At 44.6% G+C, this 27,740-nt stretch overlaps 2 protein-coding genes across 3 annotated transcripts in view; both read left to right on the top strand.

Annotated features, from left to right (window-relative positions):
* ARIH1 (ariadne RBR E3 ubiquitin protein ligase 1) overlaps nucleotides 1-19,067 on the top strand; it is a 62,272-nt gene extending 43,205 nt beyond the window's left edge. Inside the window, exons 6-14 of the mRNA XM_076348567.1 lie at nucleotides 680-746; nucleotides 1,781-1,887; nucleotides 2,401-2,443; nucleotides 3,574-3,645; nucleotides 11,675-11,805; nucleotides 11,904-11,961; nucleotides 13,240-13,500; nucleotides 14,403-14,515; nucleotides 17,437-19,067. Of these exons, the coding sequence (XP_076204682.1) occupies nucleotides 680-746; nucleotides 1,781-1,887; nucleotides 2,401-2,443; nucleotides 3,574-3,645; nucleotides 11,675-11,805; nucleotides 11,904-11,961; nucleotides 13,240-13,500; nucleotides 14,403-14,515; nucleotides 17,437-17,521 (937 nt within the window). The 3' untranslated portion in view covers nucleotides 17,522-19,067. The remainder of the gene's footprint in view (nucleotides 1-679; nucleotides 747-1,780; nucleotides 1,888-2,400; nucleotides 2,444-3,573; nucleotides 3,646-11,674; nucleotides 11,806-11,903; nucleotides 11,962-13,239; nucleotides 13,501-14,402; nucleotides 14,516-17,436) is intronic.
* Nucleotides 19,068-20,290: 1,223 nt separating this feature from the next.
* BBS4 (Bardet-Biedl syndrome 4) overlaps nucleotides 20,291-27,740 on the top strand; it is a 44,762-nt gene continuing 37,312 nt past the window's right edge. The window contains exons 1-2 of one of the 2 annotated variants that reach the window (XM_076348597.1): nucleotides 20,291-20,352; nucleotides 22,094-22,145. In XM_076348597.1, coding sequence (XP_076204712.1) covers nucleotides 20,329-20,352; nucleotides 22,094-22,145 — 76 coding nt within the window. In that variant the 5' untranslated portion in view covers nucleotides 20,291-20,328. Of the gene's footprint in view, nucleotides 20,353-21,985; nucleotides 22,146-27,740 lie in introns of those variants that run through there. The other variant, XM_076348596.1, reaches the window with a different exon arrangement.

Below are 27,740 nucleotides of genomic sequence, written 5' to 3'. Positions count from 1 at the left end.
TTTGAATGCATCTAGACTGGACAGTCTGTAAATGCCAGCTGGGTCGGTGTGTCCGGGAGAGAAGTGGTCACCATGCTTTTAAAGGATTACTATCTGTCTGTTTTTCTTCTCCCACTTCCGAGCTGACTGACCGAATTTAAAGTCAATGTTGTGTACACCCTCTATGATGTTGAATTTAAATCAACTTTGTTAATATGGTTTTAATTTATTTACCATAAAAACTTTTAAACTGAAGCTGTAGCATTCCATAGAAACACAGATAACATTAGCTCTACCAAAGTTAGTAACCACACAACAGTTGTTCTGGAGCTTTTTAAAGGGATTTGCCACAAAATGTGCATGTTTCATGTAAATGAACTAATGAAATTGTTTGCTCTGTTTCTTGGGCTGTTCAGGAAAGTGGTTTTTAAAAAAAAAAATCCCCACACCAAGAGGTTCAGTTCTCTTGAATCGCATGAGCTTTCTGTATGATTCTGAAGCTAATATTAAAAGTTCAATACAATAGTTGTGGATTTCATAGTAATGTAATATAGTAAATAAATAGAGAACAGGTAAGTGCAAAAAAAGTACAAGCATAGAAGGAAACATCAAATAATTTGTCTGTCTGAACTTACTGGCTATGTATGGAAAAAATGAGTTTTCTACTACAATAATTTTCCTGTTTCTTCCCTTTCCACAGGCGTCTGATCACAGATTCTAAGGTTAAATTAAAGTACCAGCATTTAATAACCAATAGTTTTGTAGAGGTGAGTGTTTTATTTGAAATTTTAATGGCTTCTAGGTTGTTTTTTGTTTCGAACATGTACCAAACCAGGGAAGTGAGGCTTGTTTATAACGGTAGAGCAGGCTTTTTTGCATAGTCTCTAATCAAGTGTAACTGCAAGTTAGAGGCTTTGCAGGGGTTATTTTATAGCCCGTTTAGTTACAGGTATAGTTGTAGGAAAATATTAAAAAAAGTCTTCAGGACAAAAGACCTAGAGTTATAGCAAACAGATGCCATTGGAAGTAAAGCTGCAATATTGCTTTTAGCAAAATATTAATAGCTTTGCAACTTCAGAATCAAAACAAACCTAGAGAAAGGGGCTTTGGAAGATTTTTCCACTGTCCCAATTTCCCAGTTGTATGCATTCAGATTCACTGTAGAGCCCAGTATGTAAGTTGTTACTGGGATCAAACTTGCACTCCTTGTTTGAAGTAATGTACGCAGTGTTTTTTTAATGCAACACGGGAGATAAACGTGTGTTGCAGGCTGAAAGACTGACAAAAGTCTAGCAGCGCAGACCCATATCTGCAGCAGGAACAGGCGATGAGATGGTGTTCGAGGGGTGTTAGAAAGTGGGGCTTGTAAAAAAAAAAAAAAAAAAAAAGCTAGTGTGCGTGGTGTGAGCAGTGTTTCAGAAAGGCTGTTGCAGCGGTGGAACAGAGATGGGTAGTTGCAAACAACTTGACAGATGCTTCTTTCAGTGGAAAGCTTCATAGCTTCATATTCTTCAAATATTTTCTCTGGGTGAGCTGGGAGGTCAGCAGAAGTGTTTACGCTCCTCACTCTTCGTAAGAGGACATTTGACAGTGAAGAGTTGACTGTCATATTCCTGCTTTCTTTCAGTAGAAAAAAAGTAAATGCTTAGATTGAGGAACCAGCACTCTTATTGCAGAGGACTGGTAAGACAGGAAGGACTGTGACTGAAGGTCATGGTTGAAAGGATGAAAAAGGGATGAAGGGCAGGTAGGGTCCTTGTGCAGCATCCTTTTTCTATGATTTTTTTGTTGTATTTCGTAGTGTAATCGACTGTTAAAATGGTGTCCTGCCCCAGATTGCCACCACGTTGTTAAAGTCCAATATCCTGATGCTAAACCCGTTCGCTGCAAATGTGGACGTCAGTTTTGGTAAGAACAATCAAGTAAAAGATATTGATACTGCTTTTTATTTACTACCTTCAAAGTATATTAGTATGTATTCTGTAAGTTTTTATTGGGAAGTGGTTTAGATAGTGGGAGAAGTATGGGGTGGGCTTCAAATGCCCAGAATTAGATACAGCTGGTTCCAAAGCACATCACTACGTAGTTGTTGCTCTCTGTCTCTTGGGCCTCCTTTGACACTGAGACAGATCTAGCTTTCACTGGGAGATGGCCTTCAGCTGAATGGTTTCAGATTAGGTGAGGTTCTTGACTGCAGACAGTGTAGAGAATCAAAGTGTATTGAGGTATATATTGCTCCGAAATAGCTGTTGAGGGATTTGAGGGTTGGGGTTTTTTTTGACATGTATAATGTTTCCTTAGGACCGGCTTTGGACTTTCAGCAGAAGAACCCAGAAGAAAACTTCCACAGTGTTAACCTAGTTAAATAAAAGTATAAGCATCTGCCCTATTCGCTTATTTTCCCCTTTCTTTCACTTATAGCTTTAACTGCGGTGAAAACTGGCATGATCCTGTTAAATGCAAGGTGAGCACGTCAAAGTTCTTTTCTAAATGCATGACTTTAAAAAGTTTAAAGTCAATTTATGTGCAAGACATAGAAATGAAGCACAAGCTTTGCGGCTGTTCACATCAAGAAGCATAGTAGTTCACCTGTTTAGATCATAGTGTGAGAAGAATCAGTGAAATCATACTGGATGCCTTTAGGATGCCTCAGAGTTGGACCGTGTGACGGAACAGTGCCTCAGCCAGATGGGGAAATGTCTGGAGGAGGTGGCTATTACAGCTGTGACCCTCTGAAGAGGAATGAAGGCGCTCCAGGAGTCAGTGCTTCACTTGACAACAAGCATTCCTGTACTAGGTGTTTCTGTAGGTTTTCGGTGCTTTGGCAGGCTTGTGATTTGTCATACTGAAGGAGTTAATTTGGTCCTGGGACCCGCTGCTGTGCAGTGAACTCTAGAACTGTTCCTGGAGCTGTCGAAAGTTGTAATCAAGCCTGGGATCCTGTGGCCCGTGCAGAGCTCACGGACAGCCATGTTTCATGCCTTGGGGGACAGAGCAGTCTGTGTTCCCAGTGACAAATGCAAAAAAAACTTCCTTGGGGAGAGGGGAGGGAAACCTCACCAAAGGTTTAGCTGGTCTTTCCAGGCTAGATGTGGTCAGTTTATTACCTAACAGGTGTAAGCTGACTTTTGCTTTTGTTACTTGCATTCATTTGATAAAGCCATGTTCTCAGTAAGGTTTGTTTTTTTAAAAAAGCATAAGGTGAGCATTGCAAGCCTAAGGAAAAACTTGGCTTGATGTAAAGCTAGGCATCACAGAGGGTCTGACTGCAGTTTTGGCAGATCACTGTTACAATGTCTTTATTATTTGAGAGTCCCATGTGAAGTTTGTGTTGATTGAACTTGAGAACTGCAAACTCACTGCTGAAGTAAACACTTCAGTGCTGAGTGATTGTGCTCGCTGGATCAGGACAGTGCTGCAGGAAATATCTGCAACTAAATTAGTTGCTGATTGCACTGCTTTCCAGCACCACCACCCTCCCATATTCCCGTGTGGTTATGCATTCCTTACCATTACCTTAATGTAAGCAGCTGTCTTAGGAACATTTACAGTTCCTCTATTTAAATGTAACTCTCTTCTTCGTTTTTCTAACAGTGGTTAAAGAAATGGATTAAGAAGTGTGATGATGACAGTGAAACTTCTAATTGGATTGCAGCAAACACAAAGGTGAGGTTTTTCTCATTATATACAGACTTACCAGATGAAAAGAATGACAGCCTAATTTTCCTGTACTAGGATTATTCTTTCTGTTGCATGTCACTAGTTAAGAGCAAGCCTTAAAATCCACAGGACACTGAAGTACTCTTGTTTGAAGAGCAAATAGGTGTTACTGCCTTGAATCAGGTGAGGTTCTTTGGGTTAAGTGGAGTTTGCTCTTGTGAGAGAGTTAACTGGAGACCCAAAGGAAGCTCAAGTTTTTAAGACTTGGGGCTTCTGGCATTGATGGCTTCCCTAAGCAAATCTGTGCCTCACTCCGAGTGTGTGAAACATGTTAACGCCACCTGTGGCTTGATTTGGCTGTGATAATTTACATCTGCCTTTAAATCCCCTGGGTTGGCCTCTTGAGGAGTTGTTCATTTCCACTGGGCAGGATTCCAGATAGAGACTGGCAGAACAGCTGTTAAGATTTTATTATGTAAATGTCTTCGTTCCAGCTAGCCCAACTTTGCCTGAAACTTCAGCATTTGTTCAGTTTGGGACGAATTAAAACAAAGGTTGGCATAGTGGCAAGAAAACAAAAGCAGCAGATGCCATCGGGGCATTAGGAGCAGACCTGGGTCTCACGACTGCCAAGCCAGGAGGGTGGAGGAAGGTGGGGAGGGTGTGAGGAAATGGCTGCTTTGTTTTCTTAGCTCTGTTGTGTAACTGGTTAATGGTATTGTTTGCAGCAGCCACTGCTTCTTTCTGGGGCTGGCTGTGTGTTTTTCATTGAACTGGAATGTTGCATTATGGTGAAAGCAGAAACACCCATCATGCTGAAATGCACAGTTAAAGTCAGGCTGAAATTGTGCAGTCCCGGCCGCTTCTTTCCATTTCGTGGGCTGAGACTTGTGTGGTCCACGCTTGGAGGCTGAAAGTTGCTCAATAAAGTAAACTTGGCTTTTTCTGAGGTGGGTGTGTTCAAAGATGTATTGTGGCTCAAGAACTGAACCAAATTGCTCAAAGTTTGCTTGGTCTTCAGGTGTTGTCTGTATTAAGCTTGAAGAAGTGTAGCCAAATACCTGGGAAGGGCTGAGTGTAAGCATGTGTAAAGCAGCTTTTAGCCTTGGGTATCAAATATTTGGGACATCAAAATGGCTACAGCCCTACTTTACTTGTGTTGCAGTCCGATTTTGCCTGTGACAAAGCCCTTGTGAGCCAGATCAGATGCTGCTGCTGCCGCCCCTCAAGGGTGTGATACTGGTCACGGCTGCAGGTCTGGTCTTCTGCCTGCCCCAACCTTGGCACGTGCTGCTAAAGACCAGGATCTGAGCTCACCTTGCTGGGGTTTGTTATGATCAAATGTTAAGCTTCCTATTACTGGATTCTGTGCTCATTAAAAAGGTTGAAATGATAGACACTATGTGTTAATGTAGACCAAACATGAATTATGTGCCACTAATGCTGGCTACTGGAAATAGGAAGCTACTTGTCTCTCTTTCAGACAAGATGATGAAGGTTTCTGCAGCTTGCTTGCCCACAGACTTAAGTGTAGACAGAAATATTATTGTAAAGATTTTTTTTTTTTTCTCTCTACCAGAATCTAGGCTTTGTCAGGTAGGAGCCATGCTAGTGGTTGGGCTGGTATTTAAAGCATAGCTCAGACCATCAGAAACAGTATTGAGTGGCCAGAGTAAGTTGATGGTGGTTTTTTTTGTGGCAAACACCCATCCAGAGGATGGTGAGGAGGAGAAATGAGTATGGCAAAGCCATGCTGGCATCAGCCCAGCTTATCTGTTAGTTCCTGTAGTCTGGTGTCAGCAGCAGAAGAGCTGTTGTCCTTGAACATCCCTGTCTAAGCTACTTCCTCTAATACCATACGAGATGCTCCTACAGCAAGAAAATACTTTGGAGCCCAGGTTGTACAGCAGCAACAGGAAGAAAAATAACATCAGGGTAATTACACCAGACATTTGAGCAAGCCAGCTGTCCTGGAGTGTTATGGTATCCATATCAACTGAATTAACTGAAGGACAATATCACAATTCTTCTCTCTCTGAACTGACGCTAGATTCAATTGAGGGGAAAGTTGGCAGGAAACGTAACCCACCCCTCGTAATGATCTCTGGCTTCTTGTGGGCAGTGGAGATGTGGAAGGTGGTAATTTCACACTGCTATAATGACGAAGCGTGAGCAGTGCTGGCTGCTGGAACGTGTGCAATCGGAGCTTTGCAGACTCCAGAGAACCGGATCGGCCCAGAGCCGCAGGACTGCCAGCCACCACCTCCTCTTGCCTGAACTGCCTGCTGGCCCTTGGCCAAAGGCATGGAGAAACCCAAGTGCCTATCTGACAGCGACACAGTCCTGCTGCTGTTCAGAGAGGAACCAAGTAAAATCCTTTCCTGCCATAGCGTGAGGCTGTAGCGATACACTGGGATAGGAATTGCACAGTCAGAGTGCACGTACATCTGTCCTTAATCTCTCTGTACTATTTCTAGCAGGAAAATGGGGCAGTCATGTTTGAGGAGGGATGTCTTATGCCTTCACAGCCATTTGCTTCAGTGACTGCAAGTCTGAGCCCAAATTCTGTGTTGAATTTCTTCATTTTGAAGAACCTAGAAGGGAATTGGATCAGGTACCATCTGATGCAAAGATCCCTGTTTTCAGTGGGAAAAATTCCCCAAGTAATTTAACTGCTACTATGGTCTCCATTGCTGTTTCTAGCTTTTGAAAAGTGCTTTCTCTAGTCCTCCAAGTGTGATGCTGAGCTGCAGCCCTGTCCCATGTGGTCTCCATTCAGGGAAGAAAACTTCCTGTCTTACCAAGGTGAAGGTATAAGAGAAAAATACCAGTCCTCCTGGAATGTGGGCTTGAAATCTGGGTAATTCTTTGCAACAGGAGAATGTAAGATACATTTGTTCTAGCTTGCCCTGGGAGACAAATAGGAAAGGAAAATTAGGCAATTGTTGTGTGAGCGAATAGAAAAGTGAAACCCAGCTGAATTGGTTTCTGTTCACAAATTGGAGTGATGTGATGCATTTTCTGATGAATTATGTAGAATGGTCTGAATGAAAAATGAGACAATTTGAGTAGTGAGTTCTGTGGTTTCCTATGTAAGTTTTTTTTTTATTTTTTATTCATTTATTTGCACTTAGGAGACCTGCACTAAATTCTTTCTACTTATACAAAGGATACAGCCCTTGCAGCGGAGAGTGTGCTGGAGTTGATGGCCTTTTACTTTCACATATGAGTTCAGCTTAACTAAATTAACTTAAACTTGAGATAAGCCAATACAAGTTCTTTAACAAGCCTTTAATTCTCAGTCTTCTTGCAGACAAGGGTTGAATAGTCCAAGGTTTTGCACATCTCTCTTTTTTCAGTTACAAACTTGGTTCTTAAATAGTTCCTTGAATTAAATTAGGAGGCAGATTTCAGGTATTGTTTGCTTTGTGTGACTTTGGGAATAAAGAAACCACATAGATCAGGTACCTCTGTTAAGTGGACCTTCAAAGGAGTAAGAAATATAAAAAACTTGGATTTGTGCATTTATTTTGGGCTCTTAAGGTGTATCAAGACTGCCTGAAAGGAGCCTAAAAGGAGGCAGGGAAACCTGTTTCAAATCTGAGTTTCAGTGATGTTAATCTTTCTGTATCTTAGAATGCTAAAGGAAGAAGAACAAAGGTGGTAAGGTGCTGGTCTTCACCCAAGGCACTGTTTTTTTTTGTTGAAGTTAAATTGGTGTTAATGAAAGTTGTTCATCTGATACTAAAAATGCCCCTGCCTTACTGCTTTTGGCTCCTGGCATGTCACCATCTCATTATCTTCTGGGCTAGACAGGGCTTGAATGCCTGATGTATAAAACAGGCAGATTTTCTTCCTCCAAAAAAGCTATTGGCCGTTTTTCTCCTCTAAGTGAGATAAAATGGCACGAACCCAGTTCTCTTCCTTTTCAGGTCACTTTTTAATGTCTGAACATGCGCTCCCTCTGTCCTTTCTGGAAGTCCTACATTTGTTCTAACGCGTGGAAATTCTGGCAGCCCACTAGATCCTCCCCGGGCACCAGCATCGAACTTTGCTCTTTCGTTTCTCACCAGCGCAGTTTTCGTGCCAAAACTGTGAACAGCATCTTTCCTAAGATGTCAAAGTGCCATCTTTTCCTCTCAGATGAGCAAGTGTTTAAAATACCCTGCTTTGCTTAATGACTCTAGGTGTTGTCATGGTGTACTATTTTGCACTAACCATAATTAAGTTCAGTGGTTTTGGATCTTGTTGAAATGCATTAAGAAATCCCTGTGGTGTTTCAGGATTCTTTTTTTTTTTTTTTTTTTTTAGGAAGGGTTATAGGTGAAGGCATCTCTGAACGTGGCTGGGAGGCTGATGTACACCAGTTGCCTCCGGGAGTCCTGGAGAGGACTAATCTGTTTCACCTGCCCTGAAATATGAAATATGTTTCTAATTAGTCTCCTGTTCACAGAACAGCAGCTGAGGTTTATGGTGGTTTATGTACACGCAGCCTTTTACGACAAAATAGGGATTGTTCTCCTTTGCCAGGTTTGCCCCTGAGCTTTTGTTTCAAAGTGCAGTGTGTAAGCACAACACCAAATTGTTTAGAGTGGAACAATGTTCATGAGGTCACTTCTGCATCGCGGCATGACAGATAACGTGCAGAATAATCTACTGGTTTAGTAATTTGATTTGCTGGCTATTATGTTGTTGCGTAGCTGTAATTCTCAATAAGATCTTCCTTCCCTATCCTCCTTAATCTATAAATCTCTCCCACTCATTGCGTTGGTGGCTTGAGTATTTGCTTTTTTCTTTCCGCTGGTGTTCAGCATTTCTTTAGCATGTTCTTCTCATGGCTTTTTCTTAATTTTTAATAATATTCAACTTTCACACAGCTTCATGCATCTGTATAGCTTACTGTGTAATCTATCTTCCCTGTGCTTTGCTTGACAGGCGTATAAAGGCTTGAAAAGGATGGCATTCCCTGTAATAAAAGGGCTGTAATTAGGGTCTTTTTGTTCTAGTTCGCATCACAGGGCTAGAAGCCCGAAGCACTGTGCAGTATTGAGACACTGAACAGGTTGGCCTTATCCTCAAAGACAGGAGAGTAGAATTTCAGCGCTCCTAACTGAGCGTAGCTGCGGATGAGGATGGCCCCACATCCTCGTGGTGTGGACGTGCCCCACTGCGTCTCCAGCTTGGCAGATCATCTGGGAACTGTTTCTCTGTTCTTCCAGTTATGGGATTTTCCTAAGCAGGAGTGATCGCTGCAGCTGTTTGTTTGGATTAGCTGTGTCTTCCACCAAGGCATATGGATGTCGGCATCTCATCAGATGAGATGTATTTGGAAGAAACTCCACAGCTCTGCGAGCACCATCTTCTCTCGAAAAACCATTCATCCCTGTGTGACCCAGGGTCAGCGCTGGAGTGACAGGGGAGCTGTGTCACAATGTGACAGGGGTGCACTGCCACTGTTCGTACATGTTATCAAAACGCACCCTGGCTGATGAGCTAATTGAGCAGGCATCTTCACAGTTGTGAAGGATATTGGTGGGATAAACCTAAATTTGGGACCGGAGGTGTTGGTGCAGGATTGGAAGAGGGAGGAGGGCTGCCTGGAAAAGGGAAAATAGATACTGCACCGGGTAGCGTGTTCAAAGGAAAGACCATTTTTTGACTCTGAAATTCACAGAGCTGCATTGACTTTGGGAACAAGCTTACCTGGCTGAGTATCCATCCAGTGGACAGCCCAAGAGGACATCTTGATGGTGTCCCCTCTGAGAGGGCCTGCAAGGCTCTGCTTCGTTTACTCTGTAGTACAGCTGCTCTGTTTGTAGGACAAACACAGGTGATGGGGAGGAAAGCAGGGCTGGAAAAATCCCCTTATGTGCTTGCTTGCTGCTTGAACCTGTCAGAGAAACAACCAGCCAAAAAAAATCCCTGAACCAAACCCCAGGGTTGTGACCTGTTGATGGGATGGGAGTGCTGCCCTTCTTGGCTGAACAGGAGGGCAGTGCTCTCCAAACAAATCCTGTAATAGTGTACCGGCTCCTTTCAAAGAAATGGCTACACCCTTGCTCAGGAAAACCTTGCTGGTTGTGTGGGATGTCACCTGTTTCTGCCCAGTCCTTAACCCTTCCCCTTCAGGATCAGGCAGTAGGACCAAAGCAGGACTTTGAAGAGGAAGAAATGACGGCAGTACTCAAGTGGAGTGTTCTGCTATTGCTGGGGAGACCAGAATCATGAAATTATTTAGGTTGGAAGGGACCTCTGGATGTCATCTTGTTCAGCCCTCCAGTTCGAAGCAAGGATAACCTCAAACTTAGGTCAAGCTGCTGTGATGAGCCTTATTTTTCATTAGTGCTCAGGTCTGCAAATTTGCAGTCATCAGGAAGCAAAACTAGCTGAATGCACTTTAATTACGTTGGCCAAAAAGAAGTTGCAGCCTCTCATGTCTTCCCCTTGTCTCTCTTCCCTTGTAACCTGGTTTGCCTTACTGCAAACCTCCCTCCCTGCAGTGGGAAGGGCCACGTCTGACATCTGGAGACCACACTGGTCTTCTGCACCTCCTGAGCTATCTTCTGAGTACTTCTTGGTGCGCAAATTCTCCTGTCTCTTACAATACAAATAGGCAAATGTGTATGAAAATGTAGTAATAGTTGGGACACTTGGAGTGGATGTACAAGAATGTGTTGGATTGTGTCCTATATGAAAGTAGCAGTTATAGACTGAATGAACGCATTGGTTTCTTCCTTTGTTGAGAGTTTATCTGAATGCCAGAATAGGAAATGGTTGCTCTGGTTAGCAAACAGTAAAGACGTGCTCCTAACTGGGGAGAGGATTTTATATGCTTCTGACCCAAAAGCCGCAGGTGGCTTTACACGAGTGCGGATTACTTGTTTGGATATATTTGTTATTGCCTTGTAGATAAAAACTGGCTTTTGCAAAAACGTCATAAATGCTAGTGTGGCTGTGCGAGCTGGACCGAGGAACTCAACCCAGCTAAAATACTTTTTTGTTTGTTTTTTCCCCTCTGTACTTGCTGCTTGATTTTTAACCTGATGAGTTCCTTGGCCCGGCTCTTGTGCAGCTGCTTTGTGTCCCGGCATAAGAGAAGTGCCACGGGGACAGGCACAAGCGGCAGAAGAGTTTTGGACTGGCTTCCTTTGCTCGTAGGGGCAGCTTAGTTTATTCTTGCAATCTGGGCTTTGTGTACTCATTGGGATACTACAGAAATCTTTTATGCTCTGCATGAGTTGAATATCATTTTAGGAAGTGGCCATATGCTGCTGATGTATGAGGATGATATTGGTGTTTTTAAAAAAAAAAACAACAAAACCCCAAACCCACCAAACAACTATTCCCCAAAGATTTCCCTGTGCAGTGCTGCTCTTTGATATCCTCATATTTGTCAAAGGCCTCACACCTGAAAGGGAAGCCCCATGTGGGCTTTTGTAGAAAAGTCTTCAGTGAGGTGTCACATGAAGGGGAAAAATGGGACCTGACGGGAAATGTGGAAATGCCCCAGGAGGAGAGGTGTCTCTTTAGCTGACAGAAGCTTCTTTGAAGCGCACTAGATTCTTGCTGCACGTTTGCAGATACTTTTTTGGATGGCATTGTACAACTGCAGGTGTCTCAGATTGATAACAGCATGGTATCAGCTCACTGTTAGGCTTTTTTCAGTTTGAGTGCTGAAGTGGATCAAACACTTGATGGTGAGGAAAGCCGGATGCTTCCCCTGGGCTGTTATAGACCATCACTATTGCTATGATTTTGGAGAAGGTCATGAAATTACCCATCCAGTGTACCACTATGATAGCAGCATAGATAAAATGCGTTATTCCTTGGGGTTTTTTGCTATCTTGCTGCTCCAATTTTGGAAATATTTTTAAGGCCTGACTCGGAAGAGGTTCTCGATGATCAAAGGGAAGAAGTAAATCATGCATTTCACTTGACGTGCTATCTGTTACTGCCATGGGAACCTTCTAACTTCACAAGACTGTTGTGGGTTCTGTGCTTTCCCTGCTAACGGTGCTCTCTGTCCTGTGAACAGGAATGCCCGAAATGCCATGTCACCATCGAGAAGGATGGGGGCTGCAACCACATGGTCTGTCGGAACCAGAACTGCAAAGCGGAGTTCTGCTGGGTGTGTCTGGGCCCCTGGGAGCCCCATGGATCTGCCTGGTGAGTTCAGGAACGTGCCTTGCTGGAAGGTGAGGAAGCTATGATGCAAACAGCATCCATTTGGACTGAAATCAGTGGAATCGGTGTCCCTGTTACAGGTACAACTGTAATCGCTACAATGAGGATGATGCAAAGGCAGCAAGGGATGCACAGGAGGTGAGTCCATAACCTTTGGTGATAAGGGAGATCACCAGCCCTGTGGTGTGCTTTCTGTAAACCTATAAGTCGGCTCTGAAGAATTTCCTGGATTTGGGCACAAATCCAAAAGACAGTTAAGTTCCCCCACGGCTTTGGATTCTTGCTTCATACCAGAGAAAAAAAACATTCAAAGCCATTTCAACCCAATTTTAAAGAACATGTTAACTCAGTTGTTATCTGTCATGCTGCCTTGCTTGTTTTATAGCAGCTCTTCACATGAAGTCATCATAATGCCATGGTTCTGAGACAACAATCCTCACATCCTTTGTAAAATGCTCTTTGCCGTGAAGTTTTTAATGTGAATCCTGAGGTGTTTAAACACAGCAGACCTTTTGAATGTAAATAAAATACGAGTGCTGTCGTTCCAATAACTATACTTGGAGAGGCTTGACATAGAAGAAATTGTGGGTGGAGTTGCAGCTACATTAAACTGTTTTGTGAATATGGATAGAGCCAAAACCCTTTTTAGTGGGGAGGAATTGCATGCTGTGTGCTGCAGCTTACAGAAATCCATTTCCTGCTTCTCTGTCAAAGTACCGTTATAGCCAAGAACTGAAGTATTTCCTGCAGATAGGGATGACTTTGGCTGATGCATGCTACCTTTGTACATCCACAGCATACAAGTTTAACCATGACCATGTTGTCATTTTTTTTTTACAGCTGATCTGTCAGTGAGAAGAAAATAAGAGTAATGGCTGTGTATTGAGTCATCTTGGTTCTCTTGTACTACCTAGCACATGGCGTCTTTCCCCTGCTCTCTAATCAGTGTGGCCTAGGCAACCTAAGGTTGCCCTCTTAACACAGAGTAATTGTTTAATTAGAATTTCTTATTAGCAAAAAAAAAGTGCTTCTCACTGTTTGTCATGACACTGGAAGCATTTAGGTCCTGTAACTTGAATTGAGAGGCTGAAATTCAAAACTGATCAGGCTTTAGCAATGTGATTCTAATTACTTTCAGGGTTGGGAGTGAGGATGCCACAGCTGTGCTAGGAAGTCCCCTGCATGACAGCGAGCTGCCATGGGTCTGGCCTCTCATCTCCACACAATGTCAGGGTTAACAGTGCCGCACAAAGCGGCGCCGTCTCAGTCTGGCCAACGTGAGAGGAGAGGAAACACCTTTGGAAAGGAAGCTCGTTCCCAGGGTCAGGAAGAGCCTTGTGAAGGGTGTACTTCTCTTGCAGCCATTACTTTGTTTTAACTATTTGTTTTCTTTTTCCCTAATGGGAATTAACACAGCGATCCAGAGCAGCCCTGCAGAGGTACCTGTTCTACTGCAACCGCTATATGAACCACATGCAGAGCCTGCGCTTTGAGCACAAGCTCTATGCTCAGGTGAAGCAGAAAATGGAGGAGATGCAGCAGCACAACATGTCATGGATCGAGGTGCAGTTCCTGAAGAAAGCAGTCGACGTCCTCTGCCAGTGTCGTGCCACGCTCATGTACACTTACGTCTTTGCCTTCTACCTCAAAAAGAATAATCAGTCCATTATCTTTGAGGTAGGAGAAAACATGGTTGTCAGGAATTCAGATTACAAAGCTAAGCGAAATAGAGATTTAATGCTCGGAAAAGCTCTTGTTCCCAGTTTTACCAAAGTGAGTCTGTCTTAATATTCTGTTGTACAAAAGTTAGAGGCCCTGCTGGGCATCGTGTAGCATTGTCTGCTGGAGGAGGAAGTAGAGTTACAAGATGCTGCCCCCTGAAACAAGAAAGGGAGCGAGGTTCTGTCTTGAACTGGCGAAGAAGGCATTAAAGCTTAAATCTGGCATTTTGACTTTTCCTGGTGTTGGCTTTTTTCCAGGGGCACTACCATTAAAATTGCACTTGAAGGTCTAAACGTGGAGGTCTAGTCTGCTTCACAAGTGAAACTGTATTGACTATTTATGATTTAGAACAGTCCTTTTTCTGGTCTCTGTGCACAACCTAAGCAGGATGCTTCTGTGCTGCATGCTCAGCAAAGGGCGCACAGAACTACTGAGCAGTAGTGAAAGCAGTGCTCTGATGCTGCTGTGCGTGTACCAGGAGTCAGTAGAGGCTTTGCCAATGCTGGTAAAAAAAAAAATAGACAAGGGACAGAATGGGAGATGAATTGTCTTGTACCACACTGTACCACTAGTAAGGAGAGGATTTTTGTAGGCTTGCCAGGATATTGCAGATCGAGGATGACAAGACTTGCTGGTAGATATGCAGATTCTCTCCTGATCAAATGAAGAAATTTCAGCTTTTTCAATCCTGATGCTCAGAGCAGGTTACTAGTGTTACACAGTGCATATCTAATCCCACTCTTTATTTCAGTACTGATTTCAGTTGGATTGAAGAAAAAAAAAAATCTCTTCTTTTCCTTCCCCACCCCCCCAATACTCCTTTCTGTTTTGTTTTGTTTTTTGTCCTGTCTTTGCAGAATAACCAAGCAGACTTAGAGAATGCTACAGAGGTGCTTTCTGGGTACCTTGAGCGAGATATATCCCAAGATTCGCTGCAAGACATAAAGCAGAAAGTACAGGATAAGTACAGGTTTGTTTTTGAATAATCCTCTATCTCAAAGCTGCCCGAGTACCTGTATTGCCATCCCGTGTGACAGGTAGTGGCGTGTGTACTTGCCAAGCTACAGTTTTCTCCAGAGTCACATCCCTGGGAAGCTGTTTGCTGTTGGCCTTCTGCCATACATTGTGATCATCAGCCGGTCCCTGGGCATCAGAACAGCAGCAGCGGTGTCCTGCGCCAGCCCCTAAAATCGTCAGCGGTGAAGCCTTCACGCAGATGCTGGCAGCGTGGTTTTTGTGCCCCTGCTGGGACCAGCCCTCGGGGGAGGTGACAGCCTGCAGGGCTCCCAACTCTGCCTTGCATCTGCTCTGCTGAGCAGTAGCTAGAAGATTCAATCCTGTAATGGAAAAATCTTGCGACCAAAAGCAATGGCTTTTCATACACTGCTGGTCCTGCACAGGAGGATGTGGGAATGGCCAGGACTAAGATGGGACCTGCATAGTGAGGACCAAAGAACAAGGAGTGACTTTGTTCCAGGCTGACAGCTTTAGCCTGGGATGAGTTGCCATAAGAGAGCAATCAGCTCTTTTATTTATCTGTTGGGTCTATTTGTGCAAAAAGTGGGTGTAGAAAAGCTGTCCTTAAAGAAGAGGGAGAGCAACCTGCCCAACTGGGGAGGAGAGCAGAAGAACCGTGGTCCAGGTGACACAAATGCCAGTGCTTTTTACAGTCCCAGGGGAATCGCTTCTGCACAGTGGAAAAATACAAGGCTGTAAATGTGGATGAGTCACAGGATTATGGCTTGCATTTTTGAGGCATTTTGCCAAAGTCACTGAATTTGTTATGCCTAGCTTGGGGCGGGGGGGGGAGGGGGGGGAAGCCATAGTAGGGTGAGCTGTAGCGACTAAGGGACTCTGGGGAGTGGAAGTAGCCGTTAAGCTTTGGTGGGCCTGTGGCCCATTCTGTCGTAGTCTTGGCAGCACGGCTGGGGCTGGACAAGACTTACCAGACCTCCTCTTTTGAGACATTTTGTAACTTACTCTTTAAGACCACCATTAAGTTGGTGTCTCCAGATCAAGCTGCTTGTTCACTTAAGTCCTCTGAAACTGGATGCTCTTCTAGGGATGGTAACACAGCTATCCAGAAGAAATTAAAACCTAATAATAGCCTGAATTGCCTGAAAACATAGTATCTCAAACCTGCCTTCATGTTTCTGGGAAGAAAGTATGCATCTGTCAAGCCCGCACAGGTCCCTAATTAACTAGTTCAGTCATGTCTTAATCATGTCCTGCGTGGTGCTCTTTGTGTACTGGTTACGGTGTACTGATGCAAGACTGGGACCAAGGATGTTATCGAGGTGGGTTTAAAGAGCTCTGGGAAATTGCAGGAACTGACCTCGTGGCTAATTTGTTTTCAGCTGTTTCAATCTCTTAGCTTGCAAAGACACTTCTAGAAAACAGGATTAAACCCCCACCACCAGCAGCAAAATAACTGAAGTTGGGAAAGCAGCAACTGTGCATGTTTGCTATCACATGCTTCAGGAAATCAACGGGACTTTGTGTACGATGATTTCTGTTGCAACAGCTGATAGCAATGAGAAGAGCCAGAACAGTTCTATTCAGATAAATCTGTCAGTCTGATCAGATACTGAGTGGTAGCAGCGCAAGGGCTGCGGGTTAAGGTGAGGTGTTTCTGAGTTCGGGCTGCTGTGATGTACTCCTTATGCCTGTGTGTTAGCAAGCGTTGCGATCAAGGATAGCTTTCTGCTGGGAGATTCCTCCTCTGCACCTCACTTGAGCGAGCAGAGGGATGTTTGGCCGTTGCCGAGAAAGCCGGGTTCCCAGCAGCGAGAGCCCCTCGGATGCTCTTCCTGGCCGATGCGCGTGCCTGGAAACTGAACCGCACAATTCCCAGCAGGAACCGGTAACTTGGCAAGTCGGCTCCTGGGTTCCAGTTTTTCACGTTACGGCACACCGCTCCAGGCAGGGCGCTGCTGAACCATGAACCAGCTGCGCCTGCGGCCTTGGGAGCTGTTACTAAGACTTGTCTTGTCCCCTGCGTGCCTAAAGATGATGTAGACTTTGGCATCGCCGTTGGAAGGGGTTTAATCCAGAAATGCCTGCTGCTTATTCATAATTTGCTCTTGGAACCTGAATACTTCAAATGTTTCTCTGCTTTTATCTTTTTAGTTGGCTAACGCACCCGAAATGAACATGGCGTCTTTTGATATGTTCCTATGATATCACTTTTCCTCAGTATCATTGATCCTGGTAGGACTGTACCTAACTCTGGGATCAGTTTTACTTGCAGCTTTATCTGTTTAAATGAGTGTAGGTGGGAAGACCCTGCAGGGCGTAGTGCCCCTCTGAGACCCAGGAGTTACAACGCAAGGTAAAACTTGCACTCCAACCAGACCCAGTAACCCTTTTTGTAGCCAGCTTGACCGCTCCCATCTCCACCGGGATTTTGGAGGGGAATAAAACTGGGTCAGCGCTCCTGAGGCTTTGCCCAGCTAGCTCCTGGATTTTTGTTGTCCTGATACGGCTCAGAGTAGGTACCAGCCCACGTTTGAGGAGAGCTTTGTCCCAGTTTGGGTGTCACCGCTAACCCCGTGCTCTGGCTTTTGCAAATAGCAGCCGCTGCTTCTTACTTTTTCGGTTATTAATGGAGGTTTATTAATGGAGATTTCTCAGCTGTAGGGGCTTTGGGGATACTTTTGCATGGGAAACTCTAAATTTGCATGCTGTTTTTCCAGCCAGGGACCTGGAGTTGAGTGACTGGAGTAACGGAAGTCTTAATTAGCGCTGTTAACTGGCTACAAACACAAAGTCCCTTCTCAGGGGATCTCCTCTTTTGCAAGTGAGGCTTAATGTAGGTTTGCATTACTCGATGCTGGGGATGAGCTGCGGTTCCTAACCTGCCTTTTCTGTGCTTGTCCCCCTTTGCTGCAGATACTGCGAGAGTCGACGAAGGGTTTTGTTGCAGCACGTGCATGAAGGCTACGAGAAGGACCTGTGGGAGTACATTGAGGACTGAGACTGGCCCCGCATAAAATGAACTCTGAAACCTTTACCATCTAGAGTGCTCATGCGATTCAAATAAAACACACACAAGGCGCTATGCCTGTTACACTGCTGGTCTGTAGTACCGGGATTCTGTTTTGTTAACAGAAAATTTAAGTAAATTATATTGTAATAAAGAAAAAAAAGGTAGATAAACCATTGTACAACAGTATTCTAGGCGGCCAATAAGAGTGTGACAGACGCACTAAAAAAAAAAAACCCTCCAACTTTAACTTGTAACGTAGCTTCATTCTCCAAGCCGACTCCTTTTTCTTTTCTATCTTTCTTTTCCTGTGTGTAGTACAGATGAAATTTAAACCAGTTTCTTGACACTGCTTTTCATGTCCAAACCAGCCATTTTGATGTACTTTGGTAAGGGGGGATGGCTCTCCCGCCCCCCTCCTCCTCTCTGCCACCCAAGTACACGGATGAATGTCCATTGGCTCATTGTAAAGATGATTCTTGGGGAGGGGAGGAGGGGGGGGTACACAGCAAGGAAAAAAAAAAAAAACTTTGTATATGACTTTTAAAACAAAAAGAGGACAACACAGTATTTTTCAAAGTTGTATATAGCGCATATGCATGGACAAAGAGCAAGCGTGGCACGTGTTTGCATAATGTTTAATTACAAAAAAATATTTATTCTTTAAAAATCTTCAAGATTATGTCTATTTGCTGTGCATTTTCTTTCAGTTTGATTTTTTTTTTTTGTTTCGTTTTGTTTTCCCTGGGATGGGGTGGGGGAAGCGTGTGCTGGTGTAGTGAATATATATTTTTCTTTTTGGAAGGCTTTTACCAGAGAAATTGGGTTTCTCCTCTTCCTGCAGTTCCTTTACGTCCACGGCCTCCACGGTTTTGTGTGTGTATCCATTGCTGGTGACGGACCCGTCCCCTCGCGCGCAGCTCCTGATGCTCGGTAACCCCGTGTGCATTGCGTTGGCGACCAATGTACACTGTAATTCAGGATGCTTTGCCCCCTTTTTTTTTTTGGCCCCAGATTGCTAGCTGCCCAAATCCAACTCGGCTGTTCCTGTCTGCGCAGGCAGGACACGCGCTCTGAACCCAGAGCCTCTGTGTGTGTGTGTGTGTGCGCGCGCGTTTAGAGTTTTATTTTTTATTCTGAGGCAGGAAAAGGAGGGGTATTTTGCAGCACTTCTCAAAAGACTTACGGAAAGATTTTTGGCTGTGGATCTCCTCTCCCTCCCCCTTTCATCTGTCAAATGGACCGTTCCTTGCTGTTTAAGTTTCACTTACATTATAACGAGTCGTAACATTGAAAAGGAAAGATGATGGAATTGTCTTTGTGTTTGTTTTGGGCTCAGTTACTGGGCATCCTGTCCTGGCAAATATTTAACACTCCATCTAGTGCAGTAGAAGTTGAAATCAGTGGGGTATTTTTCAATTAAAAGGGGAAAGAACTAATGAGTTAGCTACTGAGTCCATTTTTATGATTTCTGTAACGAGCTATGTTAAAGTAAACAATTGGTGGTGGTTTTATTAAATTTACTCCTGTATAGGAATTCCTTCTGTGGTATTTTTCGCCAGGCTAGTGTCCTCAAAGCTTTCTGCCACTCTGCCAGCTTCAAGGGGGAATAAATTTGCAAAGGGGCAAATTAAAAGGCGGCAGATCGCAGGCAGGTCTGTAATGCGAAATGCTGTTTCCAGCTGGCACCTGAGCCACTTCAGCTCCCTCGCTGATGAATACCGACACTTCCAGCGATGTAGTTTTTGTCCCTCTGTACCTGCTTTCCGCTTCAGCCCCCCCTCACGATGGCTTATTTGCCCCCGGGAATCATGCGTGAGAGTATCTGCACGGCAGGCCCTTTCCCTGTGCTTTCCCTGCCGAGGCTCGCGAGGGGTGGGACGGAGGTACGGAGGTCAGCGCTGCCTGTTGTCGGTCTCCACCTGCAGGCAGTGGCTATTTGGGCTTCCCCTTGGCTCACAAGAATTCCCCGTCCGTGTATTAAAATGCTGTTGAAAGCCTTGCGCTCTGCCGGAGCGTGGTGGGCTGGGCGAGTGGAAGCACGGACTCTACGTGGCGTTGGGGTTTTTACTCGATGTTCCCCCAAACTGAGTATACAAAGGATGTGGGCAGGCTCCAACCCAAAGGAAACCAGGTCCGTGGTTGTCTTCAATCCTGCCGGCTGTTGGCGAACCTTAAGGTGGTGATTAAAACCCTGCTCCGTGGGAGCAATCTGCTGACGTTCCTCTCCTCCGGCTTCCAAGCGCTCCCGCGGCAGTTCCGTGTCCGCACGGACACCGTCCCCGCCGACACCCGCTGCGGCGGGCAGCTCTGCGGCCTCCTCTGTGCAAAATAAAAAGGAGGAACCCCCCTCACCCCCCTCCTCCCTCCCCTCCCCCCCCCCCCGATGGTCTGTCGCTCTGTAAGGGGGTTTAGGGGAGCCCAGCCTGTGCGAGGAGGGAGCCGGCGGCCGCCCCCCAGCGCTCCCGCGGGCCGAGGAGGGCTCCTCATTCGCGGCCTTGTTCCGCCTCACGCCGGGGGGCCAACCGAACAAACCCTAACTAATAAACTTATATTTTATTATTTCATTAGTTACTTTGGTGTTTTTCACGGCAAATGCCGCGACGGATCGAGGGCGAAGGGGCCGGGGCTGACCCCGGGGCGGGTCTCGGGTCCTCCCGCCGCCGCCACCGCCGCCTTCCCGTCGGGCGAAGCGCCGGGCTCCTCGATGGTTGTCCCGGAAATGCTTCCGGGGGTGGGGGTGGGGGTGGTCCGTTGGTAACCGTGGTAACGGGGCGCTTCTTCCCGCTGCCGGAGCCATGGCGGAGCCGCAGGCCGCACCGGTGAGGGGCCGCCGTCCGTCCTCCTGCCCGGCGGGCGGCGAGTGCCCGCCCGGCCCCCGGGAGCGCTGGGGGGGGGGGGAGGGCTGCAGTGGGGCCGGGCGGGGCTTGGGCGGCGAGGGGGGGGCCGGGGCTTGGGCGGGAGCTGCTTTTAAGAGCGAGTTTTTAACCTTTGCACGCTTGGTATTGAAAACATAATGGAAATTCAGCCTTATTCTGGCTTTTATTGGGGTAACCGAAGCCTTTCTCAACGTCCAACGCAGCTCACTTCCCCCCCTGTATTGGGCGCTCCTGCAAAATGGCCCTCGTTCTGCCCGCCGAGCGGGCTGTGTCCTGCAGCCTGACTCCTTACCGTCAGGTGCTCTTACGGAAAATAAATGGTCTTGGAATAAGGCAAAAAAAAAAAAAAAAAAAAAAAAAAAATCCTCTCATGGATAAGTAGCTGATCAAAAGGTGAGGAGCAGAAAGAAGGAATAAATGCTCTTTTTTTTTTTGTGGTGGAAAGTGGTCGTTAACGAAGCCCTGCGGGGATCGGTACCAAGCCTGTGTTGCTCTTCAGTGTATCTAGAAATGATCTGGACCAAAGGATGGCCAGAAAGTTATTCAGGTGAGGAGTAAAGATGAGAAACTACAGGAAAGTAGTGTCACAGTGCCGAGTGACAGGACTCAGAATTGGAACGATGTGTACAGATTAAAAAAAAATTGCAAATATATAAAACCAATGAGGGCTTTGTGCTGGTTATTGCTGCTTAGGAACGAGTTCTTGGAGCCAGGTAATTCTGTGAAAGTATCAACTCAGCTTTTCACAACCGGAAACAGAAAGTTGTATAAAATGTTAGAAATTATTAAGAAACAAAGCTGGTAAAAGCCTTTCCTGCACACACCTGGGGTGTTTCCGTGTCTCAGATACTGTACGCAGTTCTGGTCCTCCCCACCTCCGATAAAAAATGAGAGTAGAAGGAGAAAATGTTACCAGAACATTACAAGGAATAAGGGTAGACTGAATCTCCGCTTTAAAAAATTGTTTATTAAGGAGAGGGGAGGCAACACAGGTCTGTAAAATCCTGTGTCGTGTCTGGGGAAGAGGAGTGAGGAATGTCTCTTCCCCAAGAAACTGGAAGTCAAAAATAAAAATGCTTCCCTGCGTAATCATGTTTCTCTTCTGTGAAGGCTTGATTTTTGATGCAAAGTAAGAAAAAAAGTATAAAACGCATTTCTTTTCCACGGACTGGGTACCTGCTTGTCCGTGAGCTCTGGGCAATATTTGCAGGTTGAGGTTTGTTGCCCACCGTGCGATGGGACGTCTCTGTGCTCGTGCGCCTGCAGACTCTGATGGTTCCCCAGGAACGCCTTTGTTCTAATTAACTTTATAAATGTTCTATAAGAAATGCTTTTGACATTTTCCTGTGTGATCTCTAATTAGCATCTTAAATGCTTGAGTTCTGTTTTTTTACAAGGTAATGATCACTTTCTAGAATCCTAATAAATGGCAGTGAGCCTACAGAACAAGGATGTACCATAAAATGAGCGCGTTTATTTAATCTACGCGGCAAACAGAAATCTCTCTTTAGCTATGGCTAGGGAAGACCAGCGCTTGGCAGGGCAGAGTTTGTCTAGCAGCAACAATGCTATTTTTATGCCCTCTTTTGGGATTTGCCCGTTGTCCTTTCTGATTATTTCGTGGAAGAGATCTCCAAGAAATCTTGCCTGGTGTATTTCATACTCCTCTTTTCTGTCTTTTCAGGTTTCTTCATTGCCAGTGGCTACAGAATGTCCAAAACCGCATCCTAAAAAAGGTTTGTTTGAAGATATGATTGTGTTTCTTATAGGCCGGTTGATTTTTAACATTTCTTTATAGTGTGTGCAGCTGTATAGTAAGAAATAAATGTCCACTGGGAAAAGACGAGATTATCTAGACTGTAAGCTGCTGAGAAGGGGTGCTTTTTTCTAGGATCTGTATGATCACTAGCTCAGTGCCGTTGCTGGCTGACTTATTGTACCTACAGCCTGCATCATGTTTGCTTATAATCTAAGAGACTGTTGATTTTATTGTGTACATACTTGTTGGGCTGCTAATGAGTCTGATGCTCATTTATCTTCTTAAATAATATGAGAGGTTTGTTCATTTTCGGTTCTTCAGCATAATGTCTTGCTGTAGAAATGATCTTGGGAAACTAATGTCACGTCTCGTTGATTTTTCATGTCGCATTTTCTAATTTTGAAGAAAAAGAGATGTGCAAGTGAGATCAAACAGTCAGGTTGTAACTGGTTTCAATTATAGTTTGTTTGGGTTTGGGTTGTTTTTTTCATACTGAAAGTGAGGGTTGATTAACTCAGTCCGAGTTGTTGTTTGGAAATCTTGAGTGAATCTGAACTGGAACAGAAACAATTTTAGTTATCGGTTCAAAATGTTTGACTAAAGCAAGATATTTTGTAAGGGGTCCGGTAAAGCCTGCAGCACAATTTGACGTTGCAGCCTCTCTTTTCCCCTCTTAGCTCGCTCTTGCGACGTGACTTGTCCCAGCACACGAGATGAATGTTTCCTTCTCTGCAGTACTGAGCTGTGCTCATGTTCCTAGTATGGATCTGTTCACTGCGCCTACCTAAGATGAGGTTTGGGGTTTTTTCTTGTGTGGATTTCCCTATCTCAAGTGTTCAAAGGGCCCCATCAATTCAGATTATAATTAAGAGTGGACTTTGCAGTGTTGCTAGAACCCAATATACGTACAGTGCAAGTCAGAAGCAGTCCTCCTTTCCCCTTACCTTTTAATTCAGGGAAGCTCAGTTGGGGGGCTCTGTACCGTGGCCTTTTTCTACCCTGAATGTGTGACATGTCTGTCAGAGTACACTTTAGGAGGAAATCTGCCATTATTTCTAAATTCCTTGTGATGGAGACTGCCTTGGTGATAATGCTGGCATTAAAAAGGAGCTTGTTTGGCAGCTGGGTACTACATCATAGTTCCTGCCTGAAGGTGAAGTTCTTCATCTTGGATGTAGGCCCTGGGAAGCTGGAAAATCCACTTTGCTTTTCTTTTGGGGAGATCAGGCTAACATCACCTGGCAGCAGTCCCGATTCCTGGCAGCAGAATTCCAGCACTTGAGCAGAGTGTTGCTATCCTGGCGATGGTGCTTGATGTAGACCTACAGCTGTTGGCTCACACAAGCCCAAGCCTCTTTTGTACGTTGCCCAGAGCTGAGAGGAAATGATTGCTACTGCTTCAGGGCTGTATGCAAGTAAAAATAAAACCAAAATTTACTTTTATCTTGACTGTCAACTCTTTTAGAGCAAGGGTTGCTGTTCCTTTGAACCAATTAGCATGGCTTCCGTGATTCACTCAGCGAGATGGTTCGTCTCCATCCTTTTCTATAAAGATTAGGACTCTGATCTCCTCATCCTCAGTAACCTCCACCTTGTTCTGCCTCGTCATGCAAGTCCCATCTATGATATTTGCGCTGACCATGTGGGTTGGGAGGCTGCGTCTTCTATCTGTTTTTACAGGACGGCGTACGCCTGCAGTTGTCTAAATAGAACATCTGTAGAGGGATCAGGCTGCTGGTGTTTGCCGAGAGATGGACTATCCCTCCAGCGCTCTTTCCTGGCGGGCTGAGGTCTATTAAATCAACTCTGCATAATTCATGAGCGAACAGAATAGCTGAGAAAGAAAGATGGGCCCATCAACCTTACAAACAAGCCGAGGACGTGTGCTGGATAGAAGCTGTCGTGCCTGTGTCAGCTTGCTTGTTAAACTGTCCGTCAAGTGCCTTCCTGCTTTTAAGTGTGCACAATTTAATATTGATTGTTTGGGAGAATGAACTGTGGTGCTTGCAACTTCCTTAATGGGACTGCTTCTCCAGATCCCCCCTGCTGTTTGATAAAGGGCTGCTTGTTCGTGGCTGCCGAGGAGGAGTTGTCTCTCCTACTCAGCAGCATTTTGCATTAACAGCCCTGAAACAGAGCTGGATGCTTCTTTAGAAAGGGCCACCAACGCTCCTTCAGGTTTGAAGGCTGCAAGTCCGAGGCTGGGCAAAGGCCGTGCGAAAGAATTGGTCTGTCTCCGTTACCAGCCAATGTTCCTTCCACCTCCTTCGTTTGGCGTTGGTGTTCGCACAGCTGCATGCCAGAGGGGAGAAAGTAGTAAATGAAATCCAGTTATTCATGGCTCTGGATCTCCCTTTTATACTGATATGACCCTTGACTCAAAATTAACTATGGTGAAGAGAAAAACCAATCTAACCTGTGACTTTTGTAATTCTGTTTCGTGTCTCTTAAGGTAAATTGAGGCATCTCCAGTACCTGGCACACCTCGGGTAGTTCTTAAATGAAATGCTTTGGAAGCCTTTGTGCTTTGCCATTTAACATTTGACTGTGTTGCCTTTAGCGCAGTGGGCAAAAGCTGATTTGAGCTGCCCGATCGTTAATCTCTAGGAAATGAGGGCAGCAAAAAGATTTGTAATAGGGAGTGATATAACAGTGTCCTCCGTGTGTGGGTGTGATGCTGGGGGCACGTAAGAGAGGAGGGGAAAGAACGAAAGTGATGTTGTATATGCTTTTGTGGAGATGGCGTGAAAGAATACCATCTTTTTCCCATGAGAGGTTTTTTTTTAAAATAAGATTGTTCTAGAACATCTTAAGGAAGTCTCTCATCCTATTTTAGTTTGGCTGAGGAGAATTAAGGTGAACTTTAAGGAGCCAGGCAAATCTACATCAGTTCTCTTTGAACAGAAGAGTGCTGCTAAACTTATTTTAAACTGACATTTTTAAACATTGCACAGTAACTTTCTGTTGCAGCAATTTGCCTTTTTATATTTGCATTGTATTTTCAAGTAGGGTGCAAGAGAGATACTGAAACCAACATTAGTGCAAGCAGGTCTATGAAATACAGAGACCATATGGTGTAGTAGCGTAGGCCCCTCTCCTATGAACAGTTTGGTGTGGATAAAACTTGTGCCCGAGTAGAGCATGTATTGCAATAACTAAACAAAGTCGTCGTACGCAAATGTGGTAGAGTATGACCAAGTCATCGCTGAAGTCCTGACTTTAATCGTCACAGTGCCTGGATTCAGACTGTAACAGCTGGCCTGTGTTTGTACTGGGTAGGAGTGAGGTATTAAACTTTACGTTTCTGAGAACGCGATCTCAAATTTGCAAAAACTGATTTGAATGACAAAATACAAATGTGAGTTTTGTTGCTTAACCAGATGGAACACCAGAAGACCGCGTTTTCAGTCTGACCTGTGATGCAGATGAGAATACGCTGAATACTTGTTGGACCGTGCAACCTGAGAGTCGCGCGGCTTCCCCTCGCTGTTGCATCGCTTTCCTCCCGTGGATGCACCTTTGGTCCTGTCCATGAGACGAGAAAAAATGGAAGCCTAGAACCACTGTTTAGCAACCTGATTTTATGGCTCTTAAACAAGAATAACTTCGAGTTTAGAGGCAGAATTTGCTCTTGAATTAGCTGCTGTCAGGGCTGATCCGTCATGTGGCTTTTAGGTTGTGAGAGCCTGAAAGGTTGGGATTTAAGAGTCTGTCTTGCAGGCAGGTCAGCCCAAAGGGAAGACGACGAGCATTCAGCAAGTGTATAAAGGGTCTGGAGCAGGTTGTGGTGGGGGGGGGGAAAGGCGTTGTACGCAGCAATCAGGTTAGAAATCTCTTAAGTCTAGCAATCTAAATTAAAGGGACCGGCTGAAGGCAAACCCCTCAGAGTATCTTGTAGCTGCATTGGTTGACAACCATTATTCAGCAGCTGACACGTTAGTAGCTAAAACCATTCATTATTTTGTCCTTTACCCCCCGTGGGGAGAGCTGCTCTGAAAATCAATTCCCTTTGTTGCTACATCAAGATCCATAACTCTCCCCGTGTTGATATTTTGTCCCCAAGCAATTGATGGTAGAATAAAGGGAGCTCGGTTCCTTGAAGCGATGTAGAGTTAATATCAGCCTGTGGAGATGGGGTTTTAATCTCCCTGCTGCATTTTAAATTAATCAGATATTTTCCGAAATGCTTTACTGGTTTTGAATTGAAATAGGCTGCCTCCCATCATTCCACTTTCCTTTTGCCACACAGGCCAATCAAGCCGTGTTATAGTAACTGATAGTACTGTAGCAGAGAAGTGCTTTTACCAGCTTGTGTTGTTCATTTTTATGGAACGTAACTTGAATTTGTTTCCCTTTATTGTGGAAAAAAATATTTAGAAAGGAAGTTCTGGGCTCATGTTATTCTAATAACAGTTCAGAGGTTAATGGAACAATTTTAAATGCATTTGGATTTCTACAGAACTATTAGACCTCAGATTTTCTGAGATACAGTGATGGCTTTTTAATAACAGGGTAGAACCCTAAAAATATATGTACCATAATAAATACACTGAAGCAAAATAAAATAGATTTCACTTGAGTCACTGGGAAGAACTTGGGCTAGAAATCCATTAGACTGTGAAGAAGGAGAATTCTGAATTGTTACCAACCACCTCTATGTTTACCCAAGGAAGGGTCAGGTAGATAATTTTCAAAGCGAAAATCTTCCCCTTGTGAATGGTAAAAGGGGTTAAGCAGGGATTAAGTGTTGTCCCCAGTCCTGGGCATTGGGGTATTTGTTGGATACTTTGTAGGTATGTAGCACTTCTGTAATATAAACCAGGTGTCTGGATGTTTCAAGGCTTGTGAGTCTTCATCTTATTTTTTTTCAGGCGAGTTCCACTTCTGTGTTGTATGATTATGAGCATAACTAGCAAAAATGTCTCGTAAGGCCATGGCGAGTCATTGAAAGGGAAGAAATGAAGTTCTCTCTGCTTTTATTACATTTTCCATTTCGGAGAGAAAGTAAGTTACTGACCCGAGATTAAAACAGCTGATGAAACCTAAAAGTAGGTTTATCAGCAATAAACACACAAGTGCTCGGCGTGCCTTTGTAAGTAATAGCAAAGCTTGATTACATTTGGCTATTGCAGATAAATTAGGTAATAGAAATAGGGAAGTGTGTAATGTAAATGTGTGTTTTAAAGCTGTGGTTGTATCCTGTTCTTAAACTCTGCGGTAATGAGGGTGTTCTTCTTTGTGGCTCAAAGTTACCACACTTTTACCACACAGAAACCTGTGTTTTGGATAGGTGACAACGACATGGTATTTTGCATCTTGCCAGGGTAGTTTCTTTTGTTTAATTGAACTTTGAAATATTCTCAAGCGGTGTGTGTTCTTCTTGTCCAGCTAAATCCCATGTCGGTATTTAGCTCAAATACTGGTGCCGTCCTTTTCATGTGGGTGCTCATCCTTGAAGACAAGGGCGTAGTCAATGGGTTCTAATAAAAAATAATTGCACGTGCTGATTTGATGGGCAGTAAAGCTCACTTTATCTGGTATTGACGCTGGTTAGAAAATGCTCATGACGATA

Source organism: Aptenodytes patagonicus, chromosome 10 (assembly GCF_965638725.1).
Source record: "Aptenodytes patagonicus chromosome 10, bAptPat1.pri.cur, whole genome shotgun sequence".
In the NCBI taxonomy this organism is placed as follows: Eukaryota; Metazoa; Chordata; class Aves; order Sphenisciformes; family Spheniscidae; genus Aptenodytes; species Aptenodytes patagonicus.
Note: the sequence above shows the minus strand (reverse complement) of the source record. Positions and strands in the feature narration are given on the sequence as shown.